This window comes from Neltuma alba, unplaced genomic scaffold (assembly GCF_004799145.2).
Source record: "Neltuma alba isolate B1F8T4 unplaced genomic scaffold, ASM479914v2 tig00012650_pilon, whole genome shotgun sequence".
NCBI classification, from domain to species: domain Eukaryota; kingdom Viridiplantae; phylum Streptophyta; class Magnoliopsida; order Fabales; family Fabaceae; genus Neltuma; species Neltuma alba.
The window spans coordinates 59,313-72,851 of record NW_021637085.1 but is presented as its reverse complement, the minus strand read 5'-3'; the positions used below and the strand labels follow the sequence as shown (position 1 = coordinate 72,851).

Sequence of the window (13,539 nt, the reverse complement as noted above, 5' to 3'; positions counted from 1 at the left end):
ATTTAATTTTGGCCAGCATAAGGCATCAGCAAACATTTAATTAATTGCATCAAATTATACAATCGTCATCAATTAAGATTTTTTTGTTAGCAAAAAAATCATTCAAAATTTTTTTTTATGCATCGAAAGTTTGATACGGCTTCATTTTTTATTAATTAGCTGGGACCTGAAGTGCTTACTATAACAATATCCTCGGATCGTGACGTTTAAATGAAAAACAGATGTTTAAATCAAACCAACCATTTTTTCTTACCATTCAAACGCAGCAATCAAACAAAGTTCCCCGGCCGTACATTTCTACACATAGAAAGGTTTTTGTCGTCCCTTTCAAGCCGCGCGGTTCATATAAAAATTGTGTTCTGCACTCATGAATAATGCAACACAGTGTATTTTTGTAATTTCATTAAATATATTGATTCATGAATTTACAAAAATCAATATATATTATAAAAAATTAGAATAGGACAACCTTTTAAAGAAAATGTGTAGCCTTTTCTGTGAATTCGTTATAATTTTTAAGTAACGGAGATAATTGTCAAAAATTATTTTTTGTATTAATAGCAACTCATACGTACAAAATAAACAGTAAAACTAAAAGGAAAATAAAAATCAAGGCACAACACAGTACTGTGCATATCCATGCTCGTCCTTATAAAAAAATTATCGATGTTTATAAAATTGTGTCTGAACAGAAAAATTAATTAAATAAGAATAGCCGAGTTTTCTAATTTCTAACTTGATGGCGGATTGACCGCTTATGTTGGCATTTGCATGTGTCACGTAAACAAAGGTTTTTTTTTTTTTTTTGCTTGAAAAAAAACAAGAAGAAAGAAACAGCCATCAACGAGTCGTGGACTCACGGCACAATGCCATCCCCAGCTGGTAATCAGCGCCGCCCTATCTGTGAGATCTCCAGTACATGATCCACTGTGAACTATGGCAATAATATTAATTAATACCTCATTTGTTCTTGTTTTAAGATCATATCCAAACTCCCGAGACATGTAGGATGATTATCCGGTTGATATTCTGCCAAGACCCTCATGAACTCCGTTATCCATCTCCGTTCTTACCTTCCCCGGTGGCCCACCCTTCTTATTTAGTCGCTGTCTCTGTAGTTTTTGTCCCTGCATGATTGTTTTTTAATTTCGCGCTCCCCACACCACCTTCTTAGCTTCCAATTCGATTCGCCGGGAAGAAAACATTAAGATCTAATTATCTGGAAGGTCAAACACTGGTTTGTTGTGTTCAGTGATGGGTGGATTATTGGCAGAGAGGCTTACATCCTTCTACAAGAACAGATGGCTTGTGTTTGTGGTTACAATGTGGTTGCAGTCATGGGCTGGTATTGGGTATTTGTTTGGTAGCATATCGCCGGTGATTAAGAGATCTTTGAACTACAATCAGAGGCAGCTTGCTGGGTTGGGTGTGGCCAAAGACCTTGGCGATTGTGTCGGCTTCGTTACTGGGGTCTTGTGCGAGATTTTGCCTTCCTGGGGTGCTTTGCTTGTTGGTTCCTCGTTGAACTTTGTTGGATATGGCTGGGTTTGGCTCATCGTCACCGGGCGAGCTCCCGCTTTACCTTTGTGGGCTGTGAGTTTTTCTCTCCCTTCTCTCTGATTTTGGACTCTTCCGTGTTTACGATTGCCATTAATTGCAGTTACTTTCAATCGCTGGATGGTTCCCTCTTTTTCATCCCTTTCGTCTTATACTTTACTTGATCAGAAGATTTTAATAGGTCTTCAAATTCCTTGTCTGCTTGCTTGATTGTCCTTTTTTGCACTTTTTCTTTGTTCTGCCCTCTGGTTGAAATAGGCCGATCAAGCCAGTGGATTCGGCTTTGTGGATTTGACTTTACTTTAAATTTGGTTTCAAATCGAGTGTTTCCGGTCCTTCTCTTCGAGACGAGTTCTCCATAAGAGGAGGCGAAATCCTGTTTTCAGGATGAACCAAGGATGACATAAATCTTGACTGGTGGCGGCAAAGGACCAAGCCAACTGTTATACAGAGTCGAATTTTTCCAGGGCAAAACTCCACGAAACATGGAATTTGATATCGGAAAAAAGATTCTTTCTTTTCCATATAATGGAAGGACTTCGAAGCCAGAAGATTAATTGGCTATTTGCCGCTCCCAAAAAGTTTAATCTTTTCAGGCTCTTCTTTCTGAAACGAATATTCACCGAGTTTTGACGTGCAAAAGTTTCGTCGTTTTTCTTCCTTTCCTTTCTTCCACGATGGGTGTTAAAAGTTTATATGGCCCCCCTCTTACGTATTGCCCATTGCCTGTGCCAAAAATTGACGAGGTACAAGAATAGCGTGAAAGATGAGCTGCGCAGCTACACTTGGCATAACCCAGAACTTGACAAAAGTGAAGCCCTTATCTCCTGCTAACGAGCATCATAAGCTTGCTGGGTTCTTAGCAGCCTAATTTAGATGTCCAATAATGGCTTTTTTTAACCTAATTTTTGCCGTATAGATAACTTAAAGGGAAAGCGCTTCGGGTTGTTAATCCAATCCTGACTACTACACGTCTTAATTGCAATTAAGGACGCTTTGGTTACAAATTAAATTTGTTTACATCTTTGAGCCTTGTTTGTCCATATCGGCACGTCTTTTTAATTATGAGAACGAGTCATTCTACTGTTACGTGACGAACTGCCTGGATTATGTAATTAATGATTATGAGCATGCAGATGTGCGTTCTTATATTTGTGGGAACAAATGGCGAAACTTACTTCAACACAGTTGCTTTGGTGTCCTCCATTCAAAATTTCCCAAAAAGTAGAGGCCCCGTGGTTGGAATTCTGAAGGGCTTTGCTGGGCTGAGTGGTGCAATCTTGACTCAAATATATGCTATGATCCATTCCCCTGATCACGCGTCACTGATCTTCATGGTTGCAGTTGGTCCCACTTTGGTAGGAATAGGTCTGATGTTCATTATCAGACCTGTCAAAGGTCACAAGCAAATTAGGCCTTCAGATGACGCAAGCTTCACATTTGTTTACAGTGTGTGCCTCTTATTGGCTGCTTATTTGATGGGGGTCATGCTTGTTCAAGATCTAGTAACCTTGAATCATACCACTGTTATGATTTTTACAGTAGTCTTGTTTGTCATCCTCCTTGTCCCAATCTTCGTTCCGATTTCAACGACGTTTTTCTCAGAGCAAAAAGCTTCAGAAGAGGAAGCACTCCTTCCTCAGCCCGAGACACTAGAACGAGGTAATTCAGAAGTAATACTGAGCGAGGTGGAAGATGAGAAGCCTGAGGATGTGGACTCACTTCCTTCATCAGAAAGGAAGAAACGCATAGCACAATTACAATCAAAACTAGTCCAAGCTGCTGCGGTAGGGGCAGTGAGAATCAAGAGGAGAAGAGGACCTCGCAGAGGGGAGGACTTCACCTTGGCACAGGCTTTGATTAAAGCAGACTTCTGGCTTCTTTTCCTATCCCTTCTCTTGGGTTCAGGATCAGGACTGACTATAATAGACAATTTGGGTCAGATAAGCCAGTCTCTACAGTATGAGAACACGCACATATTCGTGTCCATGATCAGTATCTGGAACTTTCTCGGCCGTGTAGGAGGGGGTTACATCTCTGAGATTGTAGTGAGGTGAAAGAGCTAGTTCATAGTTATAACACTTATCATAATTTTGAAACCATGTTTTCTGATTCCTTTTATGTAATGTGTTGAGCAGGGATTATGCCTTTCCAAGGCCAGTTGCATTGGCTGGGTTTCAACTTGTAATGGCTTGTGGGCATGTGTTCATAGCAATGGGATGGCCGGGGGCAATGTATGTTAGTACCCTACTGGTTGGGCTTGGTTATGGGGCCCACTGGTCAATTGTTCCAGCTGCTGTTTCTGAGTTATTTGGTCTCAGAAATTTCGGTGCTTTGTACAATTTTTTTACCCTGGCAAACCCTGCAGGAACTCTTGTTTTCTCTAGCTTAATTGCCAGCAGAATCTATGACTACGAAGCAGAACAACAAGCTCGTCAGGGATATCAGTATCAGAATCTAGGATCATTATTGTCAAGTGTGGTCAACGCTGCTGAACCTCCAAAATGTGAAGGTTCCATTTGCTTTTTCTTGACTTGTGTGCTCATGGCAGGACTCTGTATTATGGCAGCAGTTTTAAGCATGATTCTGGTGCGCCGAACTAAGACTGTTTACGCCAGCCTATATGGGAAATCTACCACTAGAAATATTGGGTAATCAGCGTGTTTGGATCATATGTATCTTGGCGTTTGTACTCTTTGAAATGTATTTTATGTGGATTCACATGAAGAAGGATTAAGGTTCAGAGGAGGCAGCATCGGATGCTATTTTCCTGAGGGTAAAATGCTAAACACGGGGAAAGAAACAGAGGTGTTTCGTTCAGCGGTTTTGCCCGGTGATTTCCTGCCATCTAGCTGCTACACATATATAGTCACCAACATTGTTTTGTCAATAATAATGTGTTGTATTATTTTATTGTGCTATCATGCAATTGATTGAATTAATTAGTCATTTTATTCACATTTAGATTTATTTTCAGGCAGGAACAAAAGTTTGTTCGTTGGATTTTTTTTGGGCAGTTTTGAATAGCACTTAATTTTGTTTCCTGTCGAAGCATCTCACGGGTTGCAAATTGCATTGTGCAAGACTATTCCCCCAAATTTGGGAGGGCATCCAAAGCATCCAATTTCTACTATAATAAATTGTTTCTATTTATTTTCTTTAACTCGACGGTTTTATTTAAGAACTTTAATTTGATAGAAATATAACGAGTAACTAATTTCCTATATATATTCTCCAAATTATTTTTCATACCCTTGGCCAGACAAGAGAACTGGGGAGAATTATAATAAGGTTTTAAGAAAAAAAATAATTATAAATAAATTATAATAATAAGTAAGTAATTGTTATACAACTTCCGATCTTAATTTGATTTTTAATTTAATCCTAAATATAATATTTTAATATTTTTTTATTATATTTATTTATTTTTTTTGAGATACTTCTTATAGTAGTCGCATGTATTAAATGTTTCATCTAGTAACACTTAATTAGTAAGGTATTTTAGGAAAGATAACATCTATTTATTATAAATAACTAACTTAATTAATTTTTTTAATTTATTCTAATTAATCAACTAGTTTTTATATTAAAAATTAAAAGGAGTATTATGAACTGTTTTATATTAAATTTTATAATAATTATGTTTTTCACATGAGAATTTAAATTTTCGCTTAAGATCTTTTTCACCTCCTTGCGTGAAATGAATCTCCTGACCAGTTGATCCGCGCTCTTTGCCCCCGCCCCAAAAAAAAAAAAATCAACATTTTTGGGAGCAAATTCGATTCAAACTTAAATTCGAAAAATTTAACAGGTTCGGTTCGACCCTAATTTGTAGCCCTTCCCAGCTTCACTGTTGATTCAGCAAGCGCTGAAGGGGAATCGACGATGGCGATGGATGTAGAGCAGAAACTTGAATCAGGGTTCCCGTACTGGAAGGCTATCCGTCGCCGTTTCGGCCCGGACTCTCCTTTCTTTGCTTCCGGTAATATCGAACGGGAACTTCTTGCTAAACAGGTTCTCTTTTCCCCTTTTCATTCTATCCATGCATATTTCCTAAATGTTACTTCACCAACTCGCCCCCCTTCCCCATTAAGTCATAACTCTGTCTTCATTTCCTCGTGACGGACATTTTGAAATGTAGCTGTGTTTTTAATTTCCTACACTCTATCTCTGTTTAGTGCAATGTTATTTCGATCTTTTTTTGTCAGTTTAACCCTAGCACTTACTGAAAATTCAAGTGGAAACTTTTCGTTTGATTTCAAGATTGCCTTGGAATTAACTGCGGAAGAGAAGCAACAGCTTTTTGTACCAGATGAATACAGGTAATTTTGGTTATCTTCCTGGTTCTTATTGTAGCCTGTAAAGGATCGATATTATTTTATCACCATTTCCATATGTCTAACGCGCAAGCTCTAGACTCTACTCTATGATTATGGTGAAGGCATCTTGGCTGGTGTATTAATATGCTTTTAAGAAGTTGGCTCTGATAATTGCTCGTCCTCAGACCCAAAAGGAAGAAAGAAAGATTGATAATCCCCATACTATATGATATGTTAGGCGCCCGAGAGTGCAGTGTGTTAACCAAATACGCTGCTTTGTCTTTACTCATTTGATGGAAGCTATTGGAATTTCGAGTTTTTTGAGGTTGCTGCTATATGGTGGGGTTTTGTTTGTTATTGTTGATACTTCAACTGTTGTTCTACATAGCATAAGGAAATTTCGCACCACGCTCCAGACCTTGGCCTGTTAAAGAATTTGCTTGTTCGGTTTGATGGTATTCACGACTGGTAATGAATTTGCCCCACGTGAGCCTGATTCTTTTGCCGTTCTTTGCGCAGGAAAGTCCCCTGTCCCATTGTTGGTTGTGGAGCATGCTTGACTTCCTTGGAGGAATTTGAGAATCATTATAATGCACGGCATACTGCCTCTTGTTCGGTGTGTTCTAGAGTCTACCCGACATCTCGCTTGCTAAGCATACATGTTTCTGAAGTGCATGATTCGTTCTTTCAAGCAAAGGCTGCTCGGGGCTATGATGTGGCAAGTATTTCCAACTTCCATTCATATTTGTACCATGTGATGGTTACTTTTAAAGCTGTCTTTATTTGTACATTTTGATTCTTAGTTGAAGAATTGACATTGAATTCTTGATGCAATTTGGATTTGACAGCTTTTCTTCTTATTTTGAAAGTTTAAACTTCAACATACGTATCATTTTTGCATCCACATGCTTTCTTCCTTATTCAGAGGGCTGAGAAATTAATATGATCCTTGTATCCTTGCCTAACAGTATGAATGCCTAGTGGAAGGCTGTGGTTTAAAGTTTAAAAACTACAAGAGTAGGCAACAGCACCTCATTGACAAGCATAAGTTCCCCACTTCCTTTGAGTTTCTAAAGAAGGCTCGACCATCAAAGAAACAAAGGCAGAAGATTCAACGGAAACAAGCTCCACAAAAGGAGAATGATTCAAGAACAATGGAAGTGGATAATGCAACCATGGATGGCCTTGTGACGGCAGTCTCTAAATTGAGTACTTCGGACTCAACTCCATCATCTGTCAGCTTTGGTCGCCGGCATACTCGTGGTTTGACATTTGTCCCTAGAGCTGTTCAGCGTGAAGCCGGATCAAACGCTGCATCACCTAGAAGAAAGCAGTGAAATAGCCTTCAGATCAGCCTGCATACTAACTCTTCTTTGTTATTTTTCTTTTGTGACGAATGTCGAAGCTGATGGCATCAAACCTGAGTTATCAGATATCTGAAAAAGAATCATTCTAATGCCGATAAGGGCATACATTAGTTCAGATCTCCCTGATGTAATTAATACTCTTCCGGTTCTTAATGTAAGTCCTATTTAACTAATTTGATTAAATTAAAAAAGTCAGATAAGTTAGTTAAGTATAACAAATATAACGTGTTTTTACTAAAACATTATTATTATTTTTTTTAATATCATTTCTCTTTCTCTTATTTTATTATGTATTACAGTTAAGATTAATAAATATAGAAAATGAGTATTATATTTAATCTAACTTAATAATTAGATTATATATTAAGGATCAGAAAAGTGTAATATTATTGTTCTTTCGTCTCCGTCTAGAGAATGGCCAATTTGTCATTGGTGTGCGTAAACACTGCTCATATTTAGGATGGCGGCTTGGGGACCTTCGTTCACATCTTTTTCCCCGTAGATTTTTCACTGTTGGTGAAATGAATATTTTTTAAAAATATGTTGTCATAGGACGGATGGAGATGCTAGGAGTGGGTTTTTTTAACCAAAATGTTATAAACAGCAAAATTATATACTAAAATGTTGTATTTTTAAAACACACAAGTTACTCTTGACGTGAACGACTTCAAAAATCGTTCTTGACCTGAATAATTTGACTTTTTTTTATTATTTTCTTTGCGAGAATTTTTGCCAATTTTGCGTGCAAGAATCTCTTACACTATGCACGCGAGAATTCCATTCTCTTCTCGTCAGGCCACAGCATCATATCTGGTTTTATATATAACATGTTGCGCTCTCTTCTTCTTCTTCTCTTACTGCATCTCTAAAATCTGAACTCTTTCTTCTTCTTTTTTTTCTTCTCACTTGCTCTATTTTTATTATTCTCTTGCTTTGTTATTTTTTCACTACTGCTTCCAAACACTTGACAAGTTTTTTTACTGCTGCTATGGATATGTTTCTCTTCTACTTTTTCTTTTAAAAAATTTGCAGCTGTGATATAGAATTCGATTTTTCATCCAATTTTTACTTAGGCTTGTGACATATCACTGTCGCCATCATCTCCTTCACCTCTGTTGATCCTATACAGCTTGAGTCTCATTACATGGCATCCTCGTCATCATCTCCTTCCAACTCAACCAATCCTTCTCAATTTCAATCGTTCATGACTTTATTAGATAATCTTGTACTATTTTCAACTGAACACAATGCTTCTACTTCTGAACATGGTGGATCATCAAATGAAACATTTGTCACTCCTCGACAATCTATACATTTAAATGAATTACCTTGGTTTAATTTGAACACGTTGACTACAAAAACAAATGAGACATTTAAATCTCAAAAAATTGACATACAACAACAACGGCTACAACAAATGAGAAGGAGGACAAGATGTGGTACTAGAAGTCACTATCAGTAAGGTGGATAATTTTTTCCTCATAGACTTAATTTTTATTTATGATTTTTTACAATAAAATATTTATTGCTTTTTATTTTTAAGTAATATATATCTTATACTCATTTCACAATTAGTTTTAATATCATAATGTAGTTATCAACATTTTCTTCTCATTATTTAGTAATCATTTTGTCATTCAAATGATTGATAAATCATTATACTAATAATTTCATTTTCATTTATTAGGTGAGAAGTTGTTTACCAGAAGAATGATTTTTGAAATTGTTCACTAGAAGAACGATTTTTGAAGTCGTTCACTAGAAGCACGATTTTCAATTACTTCACGAAAGTCGATGACTAGTTCTGAAGTCGTTTACACCAACAACGATTTTTGAAATTATTCACGTCGAGAACGACTTATGTGTAAATTGAAAACCGTTTTTACTGAGAACGATTTTAATTACAACATATTTGTAAATACTTTTAAAAGTACAGTATTCTGGTATATAATTTTACTGTTTATAGTATTTTGATTAAAAAAACCCTTAAAAGTGAGGATGAAATGAAGTCCCTCTTCGCTTAACTTCTTTATAAATGAAGTCCGACAAATAATCTGCGATGACATCTATAGCAGGTGTCAACTCTCGTAATCAATTTAAAAAAAGCTTTCCTATTTGCCAAGGTAAAATTACTCTCGTACTGTTCACTAAATCATTTAAAAAGAGTATGTTTTTATATAGATTTAAAATTTAAATAGCACTTTCGGATAAAAATAAAGAGATGAGGAGACGCTATATCTTTTTAATGATGACTCATAAAATACAAGATAAGTATGTATATAAAAATGTTTATAAATACTTAAAAAAACACAAATACAAAGAAGGTCCAAGGAGGGAATCAAAACACGAATTTAAAAGGAAAAATAGTAAAAAATAACCATTGAAATAGAAATATTATAAATAAGGACACATGACAATATTAGTATGAGTTTTGATAATAATTCTTATAAACTGATTCCTGTGTATACTTTTTTTTATTTCAACGTTTTTTTTTTTTTTACTATTTTCCCAATTTAAAACACGATCGTTAGAAAGGGTGAGCAGCGATCCATATTTTCAAATGGCGTTGTTGGCCACCGGCTTCCGCAACTTGTTTGTTGGAATTATCGTCGAAGGACAATGGGTTGGGCTTTGATTCCACCACATGGCAGTAATTAATTGAAGTGATCAGAAAAACATGGATGGCAATCCTCACGACCACATCAAGGCGGCTTCTCTGCTAATATGGTATGGATGCCACGTATAGCTCTCCTTCTTCCACATAACATGCAAGCCCTGATGCCTGTAGTGTGAAATGGTATTACTTGTATTTTGTAGCTTGATTTTTATATATTTTAATTTTTAAATTAATATAAATTCTTATTTTAGGTGATAAAGATAAGGTTCGTGAGATGGCTGACGTAGCATTTCCTCCTTTAACAAGTATGCCTACTTTTAAAGGGTTGAGTATTTTATTTTATTTTTTTACGATGAACACGAAGACTAAAAGAATACTTAATTTCGATTTTAAATCTGGACTTTAAAATAATTTATATCTTGTCCTTCAAGACTTGCTTTTTTCTGTTCAATCTAGAGCTCATTTCGGTCCTTTAAACTGAATTTCGTCCTTGACATGTATTATGATCATAAAAAAATTTAATGTAAAAAGAATTATTTAAACTTTTGGTTCGACTGAAAAATCCAAGCTTAGAATAAAGGGAAAATGACATAAAAAAAGTTAAAAATGGTAATATTCTAATTCAAGTACCTAAGAGGTTAAAATCTCAGAAGAGGAAGTCGTGCCTGATTTGATATTTTGTAAATGTAATCAAATGACTAAAATGTCTTTATATCAGATTTTCTAAAAAAAAAAAACTATCAAACTTGTCATTACTTGTTTAACATTTATTATTGCTAATTTATAACTTATTAATAAATAACTTGTCATTATCAGTATATTTTTTGTCATTTTCTGTTTAATACTGATCATTGTTAGTTCACAAATTGTTAATAAATTTTTTGATATAACAATATTTTTGTCATTTAACTATATCTATAAAATACCAAATCAGACATTACTTTTTTTTCTGAGATTTTAACCTTTTAAATACCTAAATTAAAATATTATAATTTTTAACTTCTTTTTGTGTTATGTTTTCTAGAACAAAAACATTGGTACGCTTCAGTCCATATGAGTTAGGCCCGGAAAAAGCGGGCCGGCTCCTTTTGCGGTCTCATAAATTTATGTTGGGCTTCCATTGCATATCATACGTGGCATCCGCGCGGGAAGCGCACGCTCTTTGAGTGAGTGCCGCGCATGCATCCCACAGAATCGCATACGTGGTTTTTATGCCACCACATGTAGATATGCACCATCGCGAATGCCTTGATTTCAAGAATCATAAAATAGAACCCAACTTAGAATGTTTAAAAATAAACAAAATTAAAGCAAAAACCATCATTTCATATTTATTTTCAATCTAGATATGTATATTTTTCTAATTTCATTAAGGCATTACAGAAGTTCTGTTTATTTTTTAAAATCTCAATTTTTCTAAAAAATAAAAATAACTTACGCACACTTCTTTAAATATTATAAAATCATAGAGACGTTCATTTCTTTTTGTAAACAAATTTATACAAATCTTCACTAAATATAAAAAATAGATCATTTAAAAGTTTCATAAATTTTGTTAAAGCTCAACGTATAATTTTTGAAAATATAAAATAAGTACATATCAATATAATTAAGTAAGAGAATATTTTTAAAATTTTTTTTTTTACAGTGATCAGTGATGTATGATTTTGATTTAAAAACTGAAAACGGAGGGCGCACCAAGCGTTTCCCACCAAAATTTCCAAACGTTCAAACGAAGCCGCAAAAGAAAACAAACTCGTGTCATCGGAATGTGGATCTGAATTCCCCAAATTATCCCTCCCACTTCAGTCTCCCGCAAGCTTCTCCCGCAATTTTCAAATCACCCGCTCCCTCTCAATCTTTCAATCCATCTCTTCCCGCTCTTCCCTCTCTTTTATATATCCACTCCCTCTTCTTCATTCTTCGTGCCTCCACATCTTTCCCTACTTCACTTTCAAATTCAATCTTCTTACGATTCTGATTTAGCTGTTTTCACAATATGCCTGCGATCCCAGAAGAGCCTTTGCTCGCTTCTAACCCAGACAGGTTCTGTATGTTTCCCATACAATACCCTCAGATATGGGAGATGTACAAGAAGGCCGAGGCTTCATTCTGGACTGCTGAGGAGGTCGATCTCTCCCAGGACCTTCGTGATTGGGAATCTCTTACTCAGGGCGAGAAACATTTCATTACCCACGTCTTAGCTTTCTTCGCTGCCTCCGATGGTATCGTCCTTGAAAATTTAGCTGGTCGGTTCATGAAGGAGGTTCAGGTCGCCGAGGCCCGCGCCTTCTATGGCTTCCAGATTGCCATCGAGAACATCCACTCCGAGATGTACAGTCTGTTGTTGGAGACCTATATCAAAGATTCTGATGAGAAGCACCGTTTGTTTCACGCCATAGAGACCGTTCCTTGCGTGGCCAAGAAGGCCCACTGGGCCCTTCGCTGGATCGATGGTTCGGAATCGTTTGCAGAGCGCTTGCTTGCCTTCGCTTGCGTTGAGGGCATTTTCTTCTCGGGCAGTTTCTGCGCGATATTTTGGCTGAAGAAGCGCGGTTTGATGCCGGGTCTCACCTTTTCGAACGAGCTGATCTCGCGAGACGAAGGGCTTCACTGTGACTTTGCTTGCCTTCTGTATTCGCTGCTGAGGAAGAAGCTGAGCGAGGAGCGCGTGAAGAGTGTCGTTCGTGATGCGGTGGATATAGAGAGAGAGTTTGTGTGTGATGCTTTGCCGTGTGCTCTGGTGGGGATGAACGGCGATCTAATGAGCCAATACATTGAGTTTGTAGCTGACAGGTTGCTGGGAGCTTTGGGATACGGGAAGATGTATAATGTTCAGAACCCGTTTGATTGGATGGAGCTGATTTCGTTGCAGGGCAAGACCAATTTCTTCGAGAAGCGGGTCGGAGAATATCAGAAGGCCTCTGTTATGTCCAGTTTGAATGGCAATGGTGGCGTCCATGTCTTCACAATGGATGAAGATTTTTAACTTTTCTCAAACTTAATCCCCTAATATATATTATAGCCTTCCTGTAATAATAGTTAATGTCCTAGGGCAAGTTTGTTTGTACCTTTTCCCCTCTCTTTGATCACTTAATTTTTTTGTTTCTTCTATAAAAATTGATAAAAAAAATTTGTATTACGAGATTATTTCAATTTTTTGGTTTTTAGGATGACTATTTCTTGCTGAATACTTAATTTATGGTGTTACACACAGTCTAAGTGGCATCGCTGAACCAGATATAACAAATGTTTTTAGTCTACCCTGTTCTTTATTATTTTTGTTTTTTTGGCCAATGATCTATCCTGTTCTTTATGGGACTCAAGTTTATTTGATATGTCAAGGTGCTGTTGAAACTGCGTCCTCCTCATTTCTAAGTGTCTTGAAGTTTTTGACTGCAGAGTTGCATTTTTGTCGCCTGCATAAAGAAAATCATGTATTGAACGTTTTCTCAGAGCAAATGAAAGTATGAAACTGTGGATCAAGGATAAAGGCATTGGGATATTTCAATCTTGTAATACAGAAGCACTAGATAAATTTAGTTCAACTGGCTTCTCACGAAATTAGATCAGAGCTGTCATTTGATCATCAACAAACAAGAGAAGATATACAGAGATAATTGAAGAATTGGAAATTGAAATTTTTTCCGGGAAGAAAAAAATTGAGTTAGGATCTGCA

General features: G+C 36.5%; 3 protein-coding genes across 5 annotated transcripts; all 3 read left to right on the top strand.

Annotated features, from left to right (window-relative positions):
* Positions 1-904: 904 nt before the first annotated feature.
* On the top strand, positions 905-4,720 carry LOC114729625 (protein NUCLEAR FUSION DEFECTIVE 4). 3 transcript variants are annotated; one of them, XM_028916659.1, is made up of 4 exons: positions 905-1,593; positions 2,694-3,610; positions 3,696-4,212; positions 4,276-4,720. In XM_028916659.1, the coding sequence occupies exons 1-3, from the start codon at positions 1,255-1,257 to the stop codon at positions 4,210-4,212; spliced, it is 1,773 nt and encodes a 590-aa protein (XP_028772492.1). In that variant the 5' UTR covers positions 905-1,254; the 3' UTR covers positions 4,276-4,720. The 3 variants fall into 3 exon arrangements, with proteins under 3 accessions (XP_028772492.1, XP_028772491.1, XP_028772490.1); XM_028916658.1 differs by having other exon boundaries at positions 3,696-4,215; positions 4,279-4,720; XM_028916657.1 differs by having other exon boundaries at positions 3,696-4,720.
* Positions 4,721-5,183: 463 nt separating this feature from the next.
* LOC114729630 (zinc finger protein 511) lies at positions 5,184-7,323 on the top strand. Its single transcript, XM_028916666.1, has 4 exons — positions 5,184-5,571; positions 5,821-5,879; positions 6,396-6,594; positions 6,845-7,323. Exons 1-4 carry the CDS (start codon positions 5,443-5,445, stop codon positions 7,211-7,213), a joined length of 756 nt encoding a protein of 251 aa, XP_028772499.1. The 5' UTR covers positions 5,184-5,442; the 3' UTR covers positions 7,214-7,323.
* A 4,475-nt stretch (positions 7,324-11,798) lies between these two features.
* On the top strand, positions 11,799-12,931 carry LOC114729618 (ribonucleoside-diphosphate reductase small chain). Its single transcript, XM_028916650.1, has one exon. It carries the CDS (start codon positions 11,860-11,862, stop codon positions 12,847-12,849), a length of 990 nt encoding a protein of 329 aa, XP_028772483.1. The 5' UTR covers positions 11,799-11,859; the 3' UTR covers positions 12,850-12,931.
* The last annotated feature ends 608 nt before the right edge of the window (positions 12,932-13,539 follow it).

What these genes read in the sequence shown, in the direction of transcription:
- LOC114729630 (XM_028916666.1), top strand. Translation starts at nt 5,443, where the DNA reads ATGGCGATGGATGTAGAGCAGAAACTTGAATCAGGGTTCCCGTACTGG. An exon ending in GGGAACTTCTTGCTAAACAG is followed by an intron (nt 5,572 to 5,820) that starts GTTCTCTTTTCC and finishes TTTGATTTCAAG; the next exon opens with ATTGCCTTGGAATTAACTGC. An exon ending in CTGCTCGGGGCTATGATGTG is followed by an intron (nt 6,595 to 6,844) that starts GCAAGTATTTCC and finishes CTTGCCTAACAG; the next exon opens with TATGAATGCCTAGTGGAAGG.
- LOC114729625 (XM_028916659.1), top strand. Translation starts at nt 1,255, where the DNA reads ATGGGTGGATTATTGGCAGAGAGGCTTACATCCTTCTACAAGAACAGA. An exon ending in CCGCTTTACCTTTGTGGGCT is followed by an intron (nt 1,594 to 2,693) that starts GTGAGTTTTTCT and finishes ATGAGCATGCAG; the next exon opens with ATGTGCGTTCTTATATTTGT. An exon ending in ATCTCTGAGATTGTAGTGAG is followed by an intron (nt 3,611 to 3,695) that starts GTGAAAGAGCTA and finishes TGTGTTGAGCAG; the next exon opens with GGATTATGCCTTTCCAAGGC.
- LOC114729618 (XM_028916650.1), top strand. Translation starts at nt 11,860, where the DNA reads ATGCCTGCGATCCCAGAAGAGCCTTTGCTCGCTTCTAACCCAGACAGG.